The sequence below is a fragment of the Phalangium opilio genome, unplaced genomic scaffold, assembly GCF_054372755.1.
Source record: "Phalangium opilio isolate 3A_F unplaced genomic scaffold, DU_Popi_V2 ptg000217l_1, whole genome shotgun sequence".
In the NCBI taxonomy this organism is placed as follows: domain Eukaryota; kingdom Metazoa; phylum Arthropoda; class Arachnida; order Opiliones; family Phalangiidae; genus Phalangium; species Phalangium opilio.
This window is the reverse complement of record NW_028324218.1, coordinates 1,646,984-1,664,641: the sequence shown is the minus strand read 5'-3', so window position 1 is coordinate 1,664,641 and position 17,658 is coordinate 1,646,984. Positions and strand designations below refer to the sequence as shown.

At 37.7% G+C, this 17,658-nt stretch overlaps 3 protein-coding genes across 5 annotated transcripts; 1 reads left to right on the top strand and 2 right to left on the bottom strand.

Moving 5' to 3' along the window:
* Window positions 1-746: 746 nt before the first annotated feature.
* LOC149615511 (thiol S-methyltransferase TMT1B-like) lies at window positions 747-2,181 on the bottom strand. The gene is made up of 3 exons (XM_089857170.1): window positions 1,513-2,181; window positions 1,401-1,428; window positions 747-1,283 (listed from the first exon to the last, which is right to left on the bottom strand). Exons 1-3 carry the CDS (start codon window positions 2,016-2,018, stop codon window positions 1,059-1,061), a joined length of 759 nt encoding a protein of 252 aa, XP_089713296.1. The 5' UTR covers window positions 2,019-2,181; the 3' UTR covers window positions 747-1,058.
* LOC149615509 (piwi-like protein 1) lies at window positions 1,583-17,262 on the top strand. Of its 3 annotated transcripts, XM_089857617.1 has the most exons (14): window positions 1,630-1,717; window positions 10,092-10,393; window positions 11,881-12,490; window positions 12,657-12,862; window positions 12,928-13,234; window positions 13,361-13,612; window positions 13,677-13,963; window positions 14,016-14,310; window positions 14,405-14,587; window positions 14,891-14,997; window positions 15,078-15,266; window positions 15,412-15,563; window positions 15,630-16,215; window positions 16,334-17,262. In XM_089857617.1, the coding sequence occupies exons 3-14, from the start codon at window positions 11,885-11,887 to the stop codon at window positions 16,596-16,598; spliced, it is 3,435 nt and encodes a 1,144-aa protein (XP_089713743.1). In that variant the 5' UTR covers window positions 1,630-1,717; window positions 10,092-10,393; window positions 11,881-11,884; the 3' UTR covers window positions 16,599-17,262. The 3 variants fall into 3 exon arrangements, with proteins under 3 accessions (XP_089713744.1, XP_089713743.1, XP_089713745.1); XM_089857618.1 differs by lacking the exon at window positions 10,092-10,393 and having other exon boundaries at window positions 1,583-1,717; XM_089857619.1 differs by lacking the exon at window positions 1,630-1,717 and having other exon boundaries at window positions 14,037-14,310.
* Window positions 3,210-4,596, bottom strand: LOC149615510 (solute carrier family 35 member G1-like). Its single transcript, XM_089857621.1, has one exon. The coding sequence runs from the start codon at window positions 4,417-4,419 to the stop codon at window positions 3,301-3,303; it is 1,119 nt and encodes a 372-aa protein (XP_089713747.1). The 5' UTR covers window positions 4,420-4,596; the 3' UTR covers window positions 3,210-3,300.
* Window positions 17,263-17,658: the final 396 nt, after the last annotated feature.

Sequence of the window (17,658 nt, the reverse complement as noted above, 5' to 3'; positions counted from 1 at the left end):
TAACATCGCAACTTTAGTATAATTAATTTTGCAAGCCAAGGCTTAGCATTTATTTCCGGTCTCTATCATCGTGCTACTGTTAAGCCTTGGCAGCGTTTTTATAATACATTAGGCCTAAATTAGATAAGCTTTTGCGTGCTAACATCGCTATTTTAGTTTAATTAATTAATTTTGCAAGCCAAGGCTTAGCATTTGTTTCCGTTCTCTATTGTGCTACTGTTAAGCCTTGGAATTAGCAATGTTTTGGGCCTACTATCTAAGCCTTTGCGTGCTAAATTTCGCTATCGCTACGCTACGTAATCAGTTAATTAAATTCGTTTTAAATTTAATTAAAACGGTTTTAAAGCTACTACAAATCTTTTAAATTAATTGCATAATATTTGGTCCAATGTAAAGTAAATATTTCCCTATAAATAAACATTTTTTATGTTGGGGAAAAATAAATAAGCATTTATACGATAAACCCCCCCCCCTTACAAACCCCCCCCCCCTTACAAACCCCCATTTTTATCATATTTTAAAGCCCCCCCCCCCCCCCGCCGATAAATATAAAGGACATTAGACTAATCGCGATTAAATATGTATAACCACACCATAATTGACCTCTGACCCCCCTTACCCCTTTAAAATATCTTTCTCTAAGTGAAAAATAAACATGGTAAAAAATTCAATAAATGTATATATTTCAACTCCAAAATTTAGAAAAAATGTTGCCCTAATATGAATATGATGACAACAGGCAAATTATCTACTTATTTATTTATTAATTAATTAATTAAACATAATGCATTTTAAATAAAAAATAAAATAAAATTGAATATATAATTAATTAATATAGTGAGTGCCAGATCATACAATATTTGTGATAGATGAAAAAAAACGATGTTTAATGATAAGATCCAGTATGAATGTGTTTTTTCACATAAAATATAATTATTCATTTAAAATAATGTACAGTCAACATTATAAAAAGAAGAAAAAAAAACAAACATTTAAGCAAATAAACAAATATTGCGTAATATTTTTGCGTCAGTTTTTTTTTAATTAAAAATAATTATTTATTTCATAGCGCTCCCGACTATAATTGTGTCTAAAAAGTAATTATGGTTTTTGATAACTTCGTAGCAGACGCTATTAAAATGTTTTCTGAGGTTTACAGGTAAATTATGAGAGATGTTGCAGCCATATATGAATTTCCATGCAGGATTTATTAATTTTATTAATAAATTTTTAATTCTTTTTTCAGGGCTTATCGTGTGTTCCATATAAACGAATATTCCATTCTGTAATAATAAATATATACTTGTACACTTCTAATAATGAACTTCTGATTTTTGCCGCCAATTTTCACGCGTATCTGACAGATGAATCATTTCGGACAATATGATTGGCTCTTATACTGTTTTTACCGCCAATTTGCACGTGCATCTGACAGATGAATAATTTCCAACAATATGATAGGGTTTTTGTACTCACGTGATGTAAAACGCGGGAAATTTCCGTTAGAGAGACTCCCATTTCGCAGGTACAAAGGCATCCGCATGCCATCCGCATGCAACCACGATATCTACGCTGTTGTCTTGTAACGAGCTCAAGTTTTCCGCCGTTGTTTCAACGTATTTAATTAATTTAACTAAAGGAAACCTTTTTAAATTACGCGTAAATTCCGGTCTCGTAAACCTGTTTGGTTCGGCAACAATCAACTGACAATTTAAAGGTAAATACTGAAAGTTTTTTCCGTGTCCAACGCCTACCTCTAGAATTCTTACTAAGCCTCGGTTCCTTAAATCAAAGTCGCCACTTTTAACCAATTTTAGACGCGAAAATAAATTTTCTTTATAAGTTGGGTTTAAATCGTCGAATTTGTGAGGCCAATCTTTAGTTTGTAGCCAATTTTTGTACAGTAATCGGATAGTTTTACGTTTTAACCAAAGACAAATCAAAATTGTTATGACTATTATAGACGGAAATAGTTTAGTCCAAATAAAACTCGATAAATACGCGTCAAACTTCGCCATCGCGAATCTATTTAATCCATAAACGACAAGTCGACAACGTGCAGTAACTTGTTTTTATAAAATGTTAGAAATGACCTTGAACGGGGGAAGAAAAATTCCAATCTTTTATCTGCTCTGTTTTCTTTTGTTGTCACTTTGTGTTGATTGTTGAGGGCAAGTTGTAAACAGCGGGAAGTGAAAAATGTTAACAAGTTGCTAAAGTCAAATATAACTCCCTCTCCAAATAAGATAACACACTTTTAACGTTTGATATATTCTTTTTAATACAACAAAGAATATAGTTATTTTTCTTTTTTGACGCCTATCTTACAAAAATACCACATTATTTTCTTCATTAGTTATAGTTATAGGCCTAGTTATAATATCATTCTATTGCATTGTTTTTATAAAAACATCACATTTTTAAGTCATAAGTACATTTAAATTGGCAAAATGAGATTTGGGGGGTTTTTAAATAATAATAAGGTACATCGAAACTGTGACAGTATTAAAAATAATGGCAATATATTTGTTCCTCTGTATCATACATAGTTTGTTGTGAAGTTAATAACACTAGCGATAGGGGGAATAAATAAAACTTCGCACTTGCTTGATTTGCTTTTTGATATGGAATCGCGTATACTTAGTATGCAAATACTTGTAAAAAAAGTGTTGCCAGTCATTTGTGACGTGCGCAATTCAACCGCTATCAACAAGGGACTGAATTAAGCTTATAGAATATTCCCTGTCGCCGGAAATTAGGCTTATCTCGGGATTCGAAGAGGGGGATGGAAGAAATTCGTCTGTCGTCTGCTTCAAAGACGAAACAAAATTTAGTGTAGCAGACGACAGACTAATTTCTTCCAGGATAAGCCTAACTTCCGGTAATTAGGCTTATCTCGGGATTCGAAGAGGGGAGTATTGGGATGGAAGAAATTCGTCTGTCGTCTGCTACAAAGACGAAACAAAATTTAGTGCAGCAGACGACAGACGAATTTCTTCCCGTCGTTACTCTCCGGGATAAGCCTAACTTCCGGCGATAGGGAATAGCATAAAATCGATTCTGTTCGATTCAGTTCTGAAACCTGCATACTGGAGAATGGAGAATGGATACTCTAATAAAACAAATTTCTGGCAACGCTGCAGCGCATGTGCTTAAAGTTAGTTAAGAAACGGAGGTTAGGGGGGGAATTAATTATCTAGCGCCCCCCCCCCCTTTTAGTGCACTAAAAATAATAATAATAATAATAATAATAATACTATTTAATTAAATTAATTACTTAAACCTAAGTAATATTTTAAGTTAAACTTTTAAATCGGTAAGAGTTACTTGTTCCGAATTTCGATGTTGTCGACACACCCCGATCTTTTTACTAGTACGACAAAAACAAAGCAACTTCTCTAAGGGTTCAAAAGACTCCGGTTTTTCTTGATACCATTTATTTAAACCAATAACTGTAACACTCACGAAGATAATAACGGCCCCTAAGATACTATTCCATGCCGGGTACAATCCGAAAAACGATATTTGATAAATAAACGCCATAAATATATCAACGGTTCTAACTAAACTCAAGGGACCCGCGTTCTCTAACTTTGAAGCGATTGTAATAAATAATTGCGCCACGCAACTGAACAACCCGCCCATAACCATGTAAACACCGTGCAGACCACATTGGGGGTATCGTAAATCATCTAGGGTTAGGAAAACAACCGCGCTAGCTAAGACACTAAAAAGGGAGAAAATCAGAACGATAAAAATGGAGCTAGTATGCCTTATTTTACGTAAGGAAACGTACATTAAGCCTTGGGCAATGGCGCATGTTAGGGCTAATAGGGAACCCTCTAATCGTTGTATCTCTTCGGTCGCGATGTGATTGCCGCCAAATAAAAACGTTGGTTTGCCTATTAGTACCACTCCGCAGAGTGCAATGGCGACTATTATACCGTGCAATAAACTGCACGGTTCTTTTAAGCAGACGAACGCGAAAATACCAACGAATGCCGGGGAACTAAAAGCGATTGTCGTGGCGTCTGCTAACGGTATCATTTCTAAGGAGAAATATAAACAGGCTATTGCCCCCCAACCGAAGAAACAACGGCCTAGTAATGGTAGCCACTCCCCTTTATGAGCGTTCCACGTGATACCTTCTTTGATACCCAATGGAACAAAGAATACTAGTTGTATAAAACTACGCGTGAATAGGAACATCATTGGGTTTGGATCCGGTATTAGTTTTAGAAAAAGGGTGCAAGTGCTAGCGCACATTCCCGCGATGATACCCAGGATTAGGCCAAGGCCCGGGAATATTGGGATTATCCAGAGTTTTTCACGTTTGTCCGGTGTTGTAGTAAGAATTGGAGGTGATGTTGGTGTTACCGGTGTTATTAGTGCTGTGGGTGTTTTACAGTCGTCCGCCATTTTGGTTTTTTTAGTTTAGTTTAGGTGCTGGTAGTTAGGTTTTGGTGTTTGTTGTTGCTGTTGTTTTGATCTGAAAAATATTAAGTAGTAATTGTGGGGTTAATAAACTGTCCTTGGACGTCTTGTTTTGTCGCGTCAGTGCAGTATATCGGACTTGAATTATGGATTTAGTGTGAAGGAATAAATATGGGCTTGCACGTCTTGTTTTTTGATTTTTTTTAGGTTTACTAATAAGTTTATCTGTAACCTTTTACTTTCGAAATTTTGACTTAACGTCTTTGCACTGTTGTAACTCTGGTTCTATAAGAGATACAGCGAAGTAATTTGAGTAAGTTATAGCCCTATTTCTTAGCTTTCCAACGATACTAAATACTTGGGGGTTACAATAATCAGGGACCGAGTAATTAAGCAAAATGTTAATTAACGTCTTCTCCATAGCCTTAACGTGGGCTTATTTACACCACACCTTTTAACTCTGGTTCTACTAGAGATACTGGGATGTCCTTTGAGTATGTTATAGCCCCATTTCTTAGCTTTCTAATGATATCTAATACCTTGGGGGTTACAACAATCAGGGCCCGAGTAATTAAGCAAAATGTTGATTAACGTCCTCTCCATAGCCTTAACGTGGGCTTATTCACACAACACCTTTTAACTCTGGTTCTATAAGATATACGGGGATGTCCTTTGAATATGTAATAGCCCTATTTCTTAGCTTTCCAACGATACTAAATAATTGGGGTTACGACAATTAGGGCCCGAGTAATTAAGGAAAATGTTAATTAACGTCCTCTCCATAGCGTCAACATGAGCTTATTTACACGACACCATTTAACTCTGGTTCTATGCGAGATACGGGGATGTCCATTGAGTATGTTATAGCCCTATTTCTTAGCTTTCCAACGATACCTAATAATTGGGGTTACAACAATTAGGGGCCGAGTAATTAAACGAAATGTCAATAAACGTCCTCTCCTTCAATATTGACCTTTTAAAAAAAGGTTCCACCGTCCAAGGTGTAACGACCACGAAAAAAAAAATATATCATACTTATAATTTCGTATTTACTTCTTGCATGCCAAGCCAGTATGAATTATTACCCCTACACCTGGATAGCTACGAAAATATTCACGATAAAGCACGGGTTTTCCCTTTCATATTGAAAACATGTACAAAATATTTTAAGAAGAATAAAATGACACTTTTTGGTTGGAATTCGAAAGGAGTGGTTGATTTTTGGGCTCTCTCCGAAAAGTCCCCTTACTCGTTAGGGTTACTATATAACATAGCGTTATAAAGGGTCTTTGAACGGGGGTTGACAACCCACCTACTAAATTGCTAGTCGTCTACTCCTAGATTTCTTAGAGAGACCTGCGTCCTAAAACCAACCAAAATCGATTAGTTAGTCTTTGTCGTTCGTCTATTTCATGGCAGACCTATACTATAGTACTTGACGTTGATAATTCAGGGGGAACATATGGCATAGTTATGATAAGAGTGGTGGTACTCAGGTGCATGCACCGACTGTACAAAAAACAAATTAAAAAATTTCACAACAGCTGTTTCGGCTACCCATGGATATTTCATGTAGTTCCGATAGTTTTCATTGCAAAATTTTGTCACACTTTAGGGGGCTTGCTTTGAGGTTAAAATGCAAAATTTAAAAACAAATTTTTATGCAAATTAAGCTCTTTATAGTTCAAAAACCTTATGTTATCATCCTTAATCATTTCAAACGACTCCTATTTACTTTGTAATAGGCCTAATTATTCAAATATTATTCAGTATCGATAATTTTAAAACTATACTTGCCACGATTACTTCCAAATAAGAATGAAAAAAAAAAAACCCCAATCGTGAATTTTCTGTTTAGCAAGTAAAGGTGACTAGGTCGACTGAAATTTAAAATTTCCGCTATACCGCAGGTGTGTAGGAAGGAGTGTTTGTCATGCTGCCTTTAACGTTAAAAAATCCTACACTTGTACAGTCGGCAATGTGTCAGGTGATTTTGAAAAATTTTAAATTTTAAAAGTGAGGGAATTTCTCGTTGAATCATATTTTGGTTCGGTAATTTTTAATTTTAAAGTAATTATAGTGTTAATTTTGGCATCAGTAATTTTTAGCCTTACCAACTATCTCTAATTTGTCTATAAATAAGTGGTCATGGAAAGTCATGGAATTATGATTTCACGCGTTAGTCATTAATTAGCACACCATCCAACATTATCTTTAATTTTTCTACAAATAAGGGGTCATGGGAAAACATGGAAATTCATGAAATTACGGTTTCACTTATTGGTTAGTAATGGTTTAAGTACCTACTACTAATTATAGTTAAAATGTCATTGCGCACAAAAAACCCCGCGTGTAAAGTTGAAAAATTTCGTTTCGTGAATTTGAAAGCAGAGGTCAGAAATAAAGGGGGTCAAACTTACCGTTATGTCCGAAAGATGTCTACAAGAACTCGCACTTCCATGTGACGCCGCGGTAATAATAACTTGCTGGGGGGTTATATGGCCCGTCTAGGGTGTTCTAGCAAACAATTGAATCCTTCGCAGCCGTTTGTGCAACGAAACTCCCGGACCCGAATGTCTGGTGGTGCTGAACGTTTTTAATTCCGAATTAGTAACTTCAAATCCCCCTTGACTCATATTACTAACTTCCCCCCTTAACACCGCCTATTGTTTCTTAGAATTATATATTATTATTTCAAATTTCGTTGTCGCTAAGCCTAACTAACACCACGTAAGGTCAGGTGAACTTCTGAGGAATCCCCGTTTCGAATTAATAGTAATTGTTTGTTCAGGCCGATTTTATGGATTTTTCACTACACACAAACGTCTACGGGGCCATACTCCCATAGTCTACGACTCTAGGGTGGCCGTGGAAACGGTAAAAGACCTCTCTCTAGTGCCGTCACAGGCCCACAGTCTTCCTGGCGTTTTCAAGGGCAGTATTATTGATCCATTCTTGCTTCCAAAAATACCACACTAACTTGGCAAAGGATTATGGATTTTTGCGTAACCGTTTTAGAGGTTTATGCTACGCTATTACTTTAGCTTGCTTGGTTGGTAACTACGCGCCGAAATGGCCTGTCATTGGAAAGTTTTAAAACAACGAGCTGCATGGTTATGACGTAATTTGTTAAAAAAAAACACGATCGGGGCTGTGAATCAACCGGTTCTTTAGCTTCCTCAAAATGTATTTGTTAATTATGGTTTTCAATTTCGTCATTTAAACCTAGGCCTAGCTTTAGGGTTTCTGTAATAAGTCTATGGTTATTTAGCGCTACATTCTGGGTTTATTGATGTGTTCACGAGAGTTGCACGTGATAGACTGTTGTTTCTGTTTTCCATTGTTTTGTAGGCCGCGAAACTCCTTGGAAATGACGTGCGCAAAATACATTTTTGAATATAAATTAGGCTTAGCTATTTGCATTTATTTATGGGTTAGTTTTAAGGGTATGTGGTTTTTGAAAAACGTTTATGGTTTATTGTTTTAGAGTCTTACATTTACAGTGAATATTCGTTGTTTTTTTTTATTTGAATTTTAAATATATTTTTACGTACTTGTTTTGAAAGTTGCCGTTTTAAAAAGAGGCGCCAAATTTCTAGAGTTATCATTGGTTGTTTAGTTTTACCCATAATCGCCAGTAAAAGTTGGATTTAAAAAAAGTGTTTTTAGGCTTTAAAAAATCATTATTATTTTTATAAATTAAACGTAGGCCTACATCTGAACAATTTGGGAGGAAATGACAATAGAAATAGTTATTTTAACTGATAAATAACGTATATAATTTTTAAAATACGCGGTTGAGAATGAGCGGGAAATATCCACCAATCAACTGTTTGGTTGTGTTTTCAGTACTGCGCGCGCATCACGAGACAACTGTTTCCCGGGGAGGGGGCGTGATCTCACCCGTTTCGTTTACACGTGACGCTGTCATACCGCGCTGGCTAGCTTTATAAAGAGAAGACACGGACGCCGTTAGTGTAGAACCGTAGACTTAACGCGTTCGGTCAGTTGAATCCGTTCTTTGATCTTATCATGGATGTACTAATAACTATCGTTACTGGATAAATCTCTCGTACCTTCCACCGTGCATTGAAAAAAGCTCGCGCTTTGGCTACCAAATCGTAGGGGGGTGGGGAGGCATCGGGTGTTAAAAACAACCGGAAGTTCTACGGTGGGACAAACGGTAGACTTTTCCGGTCGTCGTTCATTGGCTGAAATTTGTAGCTGTCTGCTGTTCACGACTTGGCGGGAAAAAATGTAAATACGTAACGCGATATAGCCAATGAACAAAGACCGGAAAAGACTACTGTTTGTCCCATCGAAGAACTTCCGGTCATAAGTTCGTACTTTTCTCGCCAGCCGGCGCTAGGGGTTATGGAGGAAAAACAATGGCCGCGTTTCAGGCTCAGTAATTTATCCAGTAACGATAGTTATTAGTACATCCATGATCTTATCTCGACACTACCGAGTTACTCAGCGAGTAACTCGGTGGTGTCGAGATAAGAACAAAGGACGGATTCAAGTGGACAGTACGCGTTAAGTCTTGTCGAATATTTTCGGCTTCCATATCTTAGAGAAGGAATAACAACGTTGAAGGTATGTAATTAATTTTTAATTATTTAGTTATGTAAGATTTCTGACAACGAATAGTGAAGCCAGTTAGGTTTAGGACTTAGCTCCACGTGGTCTATTGTCAGTGTTACTCGGGTTCAGCTTCGGTTGTCACCAGCGTAAAGCTAAGAAGGTCAAGAGCTCGCGGACGTGCCAGGGGTCAAAAACCAGCTGAACCAGCCATACGTCCAACCGACGTTATTGCAATTACCACTCCGGCTAGCCAATTCCCGGCCGTTGTTCGCCCCCCCCCCCACCCTCACCTGTTGCGCAACCCCCCTAAACCGTCCATCGAGGAGGTGTTACATCAGAAACTGGATCAGATGAGGCCATATTCCAAGCCATAACCATGGTATGGAGGCGGATGGACGTGGCGCCATGAGAGAACGCCCACCCGCAAGGACGAGGTTAATTGCCGACCGCCGAGCTGCCTTGATAAAGGGGAAAGCAGGGATCCCCCATTGATCTACTTGCCAACTACGTTAGTTAAAGTCACGTCCGCCTTTCTTCTTCTACTTTCTGCTTTCATCGTCTATCAGTATCGCGTGGATTTTAGTCCGACAATTTTAAAAATTTTACCTTGGAAACGCCTTGGAATGATGTGCACCAAATAGATATTGAATATAAATTAGGCTTAGCTATGTGGTTTTGGAAAAACGTTTATTGTGTTAGAATCTTAGTTATCTTACCTCTACAGTGAATATTCGTTGTTTTTTATTTGAATTTTAAATATATATATTGTTATGTTTATACCTTTATGTACTCCTTTTGAAAGTTGCGGTTTTTAAAAGAGGCGCCAAATTCCCGGAGTTTTCATTGGTTTTTTAGTTTTACCCAAAATCGCCAGTAAAAGTTGACTTTTTAAAATGTTTTTAGGCTTAAAAAATCATTATTTTTATAAATTAAACGTTCATCTGAGCAATTTTGGTGAAAATAAAAAATAAATAGTTATTTAAACTTCTAAATATCGCATTATAATTTTTAAAATACGCGGTTGAGAATGAGCGGGAAATATCCACCAATCAACTGTTTGGTTGTGTTTTCAGTACTGCGCGCGCATCACGAGACAACTGTTTCCCGGGGAGGGGGCGTGATCTCACCCGTTTCGGTTACACGTGACGCTGTCAGTGATCCCGCGCTGGCTAGCTTTATAAAGAGAAGACACTGACGCCGTGCAAAGAAAATATACGCGTGTATCTTCTTTGCGCCGTGCCCGTATAACGTCGTAAACGCGCCAGAGTCGAGATAAGAAGAACAAAGAAGTAAAGAACGGATTCAACTGTACGCGTTAAGTCGTGTCGAATATTTTCGGCTTCCATTTCTTAGATAACGAATAACAACGTTGAAGGTATGTAATGAATGTTTAATTATTAAGTTATAGAAGATTTCTGATAACGAATAGTGAAGCCAGTTAGGTTTAGGACTTAGCTCCACGTGGTCTATTGTCAGAATTACTCGGTTCCAGCTTCGGTCGCCAACACGCGTAAAGCTAAGCCTAGGTTAGTGCGTACTGACATTAGACAAAGGAAATTCTAATTTTACGGATTGAAATCTCGGGGTTTTTAGATCGTGATTTCTTTTGTCTCTTGTCAGCACTTACAAAGCTGCGTTTTTAGAGATCTACCTTTGCGCGTACTGACAACAGAGTATAATCCTACAGCATTAAAACGAATTTCCTCACGCGGCTTATTCTTTATTCATGGTTTTAACTCTAACTCAAACTGGAACTAGAACTGTTTGAACTTAGCTCTAACTCTAACTCAAACTGGAACTAGAACTGTTTGAACTTAGCTCTAACTCTAACTCAAACTCAAACTGGAACTAGAACTGTTTGAACTTAGCTCTAACTCTAACTCAAACTCAAACTGGAACTAGAACTGTTTGAACTTAGCTCTAACTCTAACTCAAACTCAAACTGGAACTAGAACTGTTTGAACTTAGCTCTAACTCTAACTCAAACTCAAACTGGAACTAGAACTGTTTGAACTTAGCTCTAACTCTAACTCAAACTGGAACTAGAACTGTTTGAACTTAGCTCTAACTCTAACTCAAACTCAAACTGGAACTAGAACTGTTTGAACTTAGCTCTAACTCTAACTCAAACTCAAACTGGAACTAGAACTGTTTGAACTTAGCTCTAACTCTAACTCAAACTCAAACTGGAACTAGAACTGTTTGAACTTAGCTCTAACTCTAACTCAAACTGGAACTAGAACTGTTTGAACTTAGCTCTAACTTTAACTCAAACTCAAACTGGAACTAGAACTGTTTGAACTTAGCTCCAACTCTAACTCAAACTCAAACTGGAACTAGAACTGTTTGAACTTAGCTCTAACTCTAACTCAAACTGGAACTAGAACTGTTTGAACTTAGCTCTAACTCAAACTGAAACTAGAACTTAATTTAACTCAAACTGAAACTAGAACTTAATTTATTTTGAACTATTTAATTAATCAATATGAATAATCTTTAATTTGTTTTAAGAAGTTTAAAATTAATTTAATTTATGTAGACTCGTTTTATTTTATTTTTTTCAACAAAAGGCTTGTAAGGTAACAGGGTTCATACAAACCTGGAAAACTCAGGGAAATAAATAGTTGACTAAAACTTAGTCAAAACTCGGGAATTTTTAGTAAAATTCAGGGAAATTTGTGAGGTTTGACTAAGTCTGCTCTGAGGTGGTTGCCTCAAGTATTAAAGAACACTCCCCTTTTCATTACTCTATTTATGGGGGAAAAACGTTTTAAACTTAGGCAAACGTATGGGGGAAAACCTGTCGGGGAAATCGGTATTCCTTGCATGAACCCACTGTGAAATTAACTTTAAATCCTGTAGAAAAATGGCCGATTCAGACAACCCTGTCGGAAGGTCGCGAGCACACGCCCGCGGACGTGCCAGGGGTCAAAAACCACCCGAACCAGCCAGACGTCCAACGGACGTTATCGCAATTACCACTCCGGCCAGCCAATTCCCGGCGGTAGTTCGCCCCCCTGTTGCCCAACCCCCTCAACCAGCGGGGGCTGGACGCGCCCTCCATCGAGGTGTGACGTCAGAAGCTAGATCAGATGGGGCCGCCGCCGCCACCTCCTCGTTCCAAGCCATCACCACTGGTATGGAGGCAGTTACAGTTGGCCAACCAGGTGGCCGCGGCGCCATGAGAGGACGCCCACCCGCCAAGGACGAGGTTCATTGCCGACCTCCGAGCTGCCTTGATAAAAGAGGAACCCAGGGATCCCCCATTGATCTTCTTACCAACTACGTCAAAGTCACGTCCGCCTTTGGATCCGACTTCATTTTCTATCAGTATCGCGTGGACTTTAGTCCGTCAATTGAATCATCAAAAATGCTTCGAGCCATGCTCTTTGATCATTTGGACACTATTGGAAGAAGTTTCGTTTTTGATGGCATGGAAGATCTGAAAACAACCACTCGTCTTGAAAAGGATGTAAGTCATTGGGGAATTCGGGGCCTTATATGGGGGAAAACTCGGGGGGAATTCGGAACATTATATGGGGGGGAAAAACGTCACAGGTGGAAAACTCTGGGGAAAAATATTACGATTAGTTTTGTCCCGCTAGGTTTCTTTAATAATGGTTTTCGTTTGTGTTTAGGAGATGATTTTATGGTCCAAACGTAGAACGGATGACGAGAACATTCAGATCACCGTTAAGCATACTGGGGAGTTGAATGGGCGTCACCCCGAAGTGTTGCGTCTAACGAATACTCAGCAAAGAAAGAACTTTTTGCATATGGGTTTTGTCGCCATGGGGCGTAATATGTTTGATAAAGAAGCGGCACTTCCAGTTGTACAATACAAGTAAGAACCTTTTTAGTTTGCGGTGGCGACCTTGGGATTAGTTGAATGGCCCGTTTTCTTTTCAGGATTGAACTATGGCCTGGGGTTTTGACCGCCATTCGCATGTACGAGAACAGCCTGTTGATGGTTGTTGACGTGATTCACAAGGTCGTTCGCATGGACACTGTTTTGCAACAGCTCCGCCAACATTACGCTAGAGATAAGAACAATTACCTTCAAAATTGCTCAAAGGAATTGGCCGGTTGCATTGTCATGACGTCTTACAACAATAAGACTTACTCCTTGGATGATTTTGACAGCACCAAGTGTCCAACTGATACGTTCGAAACGAGGAAGACCGCATTGATCAGTTACGTGGAGGACTACAAGAAGGTGAGGAATTCTCAAAGCAGGCTTTATAATAAGGTTCATACAAGTCGGGGGGGGAACGTGGAAAACTAGGGAAATCAGTGTTCATAAAGTTGTATGAAATAATCGTATCTTTTTTGCGTTTTGTAGCAATACGATATTACCATTCGTGATCTTCAACAACCATTGATTATTTGTCGACCTAAAGAACGAGATTTTCGTTCGGGCGCTAAAGATCCCGTTTATCTGATTCCCGAACTGTGCGTCATGACTGGTTTAATTGACAACATGAGAAGCGATTTCAATTTGATGAGAGAAGTCGCTAAAACTACCCGTCCCGGACCAAGAAGTCGGGTTGAAATGCTGAAGAGTTTCATGAACCGCTGTCTTACCAACGCTAAGGTAAATTATTGTCAAATTTTAATTGGCGCGTCGCGTTCTTAACTAATTTAATTTAATTATTCAGGTAAAAGAGGATATGGAAAAGTGGGGGATCAGTTACAGGAGCGAACCGTTGCAACTAAAAGGTCGCGTAGTCCCCCAAGAAAAAATCATTCAAGGAAGGTCGGAGTTCACAGCCAAAGACGGAGATTTCGGAAAGGACATGAGGAGTAAGCCCATGCATAATCCTCGTCATATGGACAAGTTCGCCATGATTTCCACTCAACGCGATCGTCCTAATTGCGAGGAGTTGTACGAGACGTTCAAGAGGGTTTGCGGACCTTTGAAGATGAATGTCGCCGCTCCAAAAATGTAATTTAATTGATTTTTAATTAATTAATAGTACTTAATTTTTAATTTGTAGTATTCGCGTCGCGTCTGCAAGGGGAAAGTCCAAGGCGGAAGTCCAGGTCTTGAGGAAAGAACTAAAAAATTTGCAACTGAAAAATGAAAAGTTAAGGAAATGCGCGGAGATGGTTGTACCTCTTAGGGACGACGTAGACATGTTGCGATATAAAGCTGAAAAAGTTGACCAGTATGAACATGTAATTGAAAATTTAAAAATTAAGCTAAGTGACTTTCAATATGTCAAAAAACAATTGGAAAAATCGGAAATAGAGAACAGCACCTATTTTCAAAGGAATTTGAAATTACAAGAAGTAAGATCCTTAATATTTTATTTTGGCCTATTTTCGCCTACTTTGATTAGATTAGAATAAAAATTAATTCACCTCACTATTTTATGAAATGAAGAAAAATGCAGAATTGGAAAATAAGGTCCGAATGTCCAAATTAAAATTAGAAGAGTTAAATATGAGACTCTTTGAGGAAACTCAAAAAGCCTTAAAATTTCAATTGGAGGCCAAATGTTTCAGCGAAAAACTGGAGCTGGCAAAGCAGAAGGTTATTGATGAAGTTAATTTAGAATTCCAAGAAGTAAGATCCTTAATATTTTATTTTGGCCTATTTTCACCTACTTTGATTAGATTAGAATAAAAATTAATTTATGAAATGAAGAAAACTGGCCAGATGGAAACGTCCAGATTTTTGGGAGTCGGGTAAACTTGGGGTCCTGCAAAATCCCCAAAATTAGCTTTCGGGTCCAATTTGGGTCTTTGTTTTTCCTTAAAGTCCAATAAAAAAAAGCTAGATTTCAAAGCTGAGCCATTATCCCATAATAATTCATTCCAAGCTATTAATAAACTGGTTTTTGACCCGTAAACCTGTCTTATTTCCTAGCCTGCTAATACCAGCGTCGGTGCGGATTCGCTGGAAGAACTGGATATCTTGGAGGAAACCATATTAGAATTGCCACAAAAGAAAACCAATTTGAAACAAAAAAGAAGGTCCCTTAGCGTCGGTTCAGGGCTAGCGACAGTAAGTGAATTATTTTAATTAATTTTTCTATTTAATTTATTTAAGGAAGGTCGGAGTTCACAGCCAAAGACGGAGATTTCGGAAAGGACATGAGGAGTAAGCCCATGCATAATCCTCGTCATATGGACAAGTTCGCCATGATTTCCACTCAACGCGATCGTCCTAATTGCGAGGAGTTGTACGAGACGTTCAAGAGGGTTTGCGGACCCATGAAGATGAATGTCGCCGCTCCAAAAATGTAATTTAATTGATTTTTAATTAATTAATAGTACTTAATTTTTAATTTGTAGTATTCGCGTCGCGTCTGCAAAAACTTTTATCTTATACTTTTAATTGTAATTAATAATTAATTAATAATAAAATTTAATTTTTAATTATTTTAGTATGAGCGTCAGTGACGACAGAACTACGTCATTCCTCAACGCTATCAAAGACGCGATTAAAATGGGCGCCACCCTTATCGTGGCCATTGTGCCAAATAACAAAGCGGATCGTTATGACGCCATCAAGAAACTTTGTTGCATCGAATGCCCTGGTCATTATTTAATTTAATTAAGTTAATTAAATTAACCTCGTCAATTATTAACCATTTTTTTAACAGTTCCTTCTCAAGTCGTCGTAAGCCGAACATTATCGAAGAAACAAATGTTGATGTCAGTGGCGACTAAAATCGCCATTCAGATTAATTGCAAGTTAGGAGGGGAGGCTTGGGCCCTGACCATTCCTTTGAAACAAAGGACCATGATTTTGGGCATTGATACTTACCACGATTCCTCGGTAAAAGGGAGATCGGTCGGCGGACTCGTTGCTTCCATGAATGAACTATTCACCTGTTGGGCGAGTCGAGTGGCTTTCCATAATAATCGGGAGGAATTGTCCTCCCAGTTGAGGGCCAATTTCGTCATCTTGCTTAAGAAGTACCATGGAATTAATAAGGATACGCCTGATTTGATTATCGTTTATCGCGACGGACTTTCCGATGGAGAGTTGGAGTATGCCAAGGAGTATGAGGTGAAACAGTTGCTGGCTGCTTATGCCGATGTTACCGGAGGGAACAAAGTTCCTAGATTCGCTTTTGTCGTCGTGAATAAGAGGATTAGTACGCGTTTCTTTACCAATGGAAGGGGACAATATGATAATCCGCCGCCTGGGACTATTGTTGATACCGAAGTGACCAAACCGGAGCGGTAATTATTATTTTTCATCATTTCTTCATTAATTAGCGGGTTCATACAAACAGGGAAAACCTTTCTTGTTATTGCTTTGAACTTAATTGGTGGTTTTGTTTTAATTCTTCTGTTTTAGATATGATTTCTACCTGATCTCACAAAGCATTCGTCAGGGTACTGTCTCTCCGACACTCTTCAATGTTATTGAGGATACAACTGGTTTGAAACCTGATCACATGCAGAGAATCGCTTACAAGTTGACCCACATGTACGTCAATTGGCAAGGAACCATCAGAGTCCCCGCTCCTTGTCAATACGCTCATAAATTGGCTTTCTTAGTCGGCCAATCCTTGCACAGAGAACCCGCTGATATTCTCTGTAACCAGTTGTTTTTCCTTTAAAGGACGACCAAAAAAAAACAATCGATGGTATTGTCAGATAAGTACTGCTACTTAACTGTCAGTTAAGTACCATCCTCATTTCCCCTTTTTTATTTTTTAAATGAAGAAAAAAGTTCTTTCTTCGATAATTTTTCCGTTTAAAATGTTCCTATTTCCAATTTATTAACGTAAGGTAAAAATCGGGTGTTTTTTTGTTTTCGGTTTAAAACTTAAGTCAAAATATTGAGTCACTGACTTCCCTTTCCCTCCCTGATTTTTTTACAATTACATTTTGATACTTTAAAAAAAAAAAAAAAAAAACTCATTTTTGAACGAGTCTCCTTCTCCGATACTTCAGTATTATTTTCGGTTATTTTTCTATAAACATTCCAAATATGGTCATATGATCTTAATTTTGTTTTTCAGTTTTATTTAGTGATTTTTTTATGTTCCTGTGCATGTTAATAAGACTTAACACATTAAACTCAAAATATTAAGTGCCTTAAAAGTTAAAACACACACCAAAAGAGTGCCAACTACGAACTTGTCGAAATCAAAAACTACCTCGTGTATTATTATTGTTGCCAAATACTGAAGTTGTTGTTCGGAGTTTTTTCTTCGATAATAAAATTTTGTTTGTGTTTATTGTAAAAACTTTAGTAAAGGTTAAAAGTTTCATGAAAAATCCGATTTCTTAATTAAAAATTAGGCCTAATATCCTCGTGGGTTAATGACAAAGGCTTAGCGAATAGTTAAACAGAAACTGTTCATATTTATATGGGTTAATGACAAAGGCTTAGCTAATATTGTATGTTTTAATATAATATATAGTTTAAATCACAGAATAGAATAGGCTTAATGAAATCTATTATTCGGTCATTCAACAGCTGTAATTAATTAGTCTTTTATTCTAATTAGTAGATAATTAGTTCGTAGCCAATATCCGCGCGAAATTATGAAATTCGGAACAAAATCTTAATATTTTAATATAATTTACATTACATTACAGAATAGGCTTAACCGTATCCGTCATTATATCATTCTACACAGCTGAGACTAATTATTCTATTACTCTAATTAG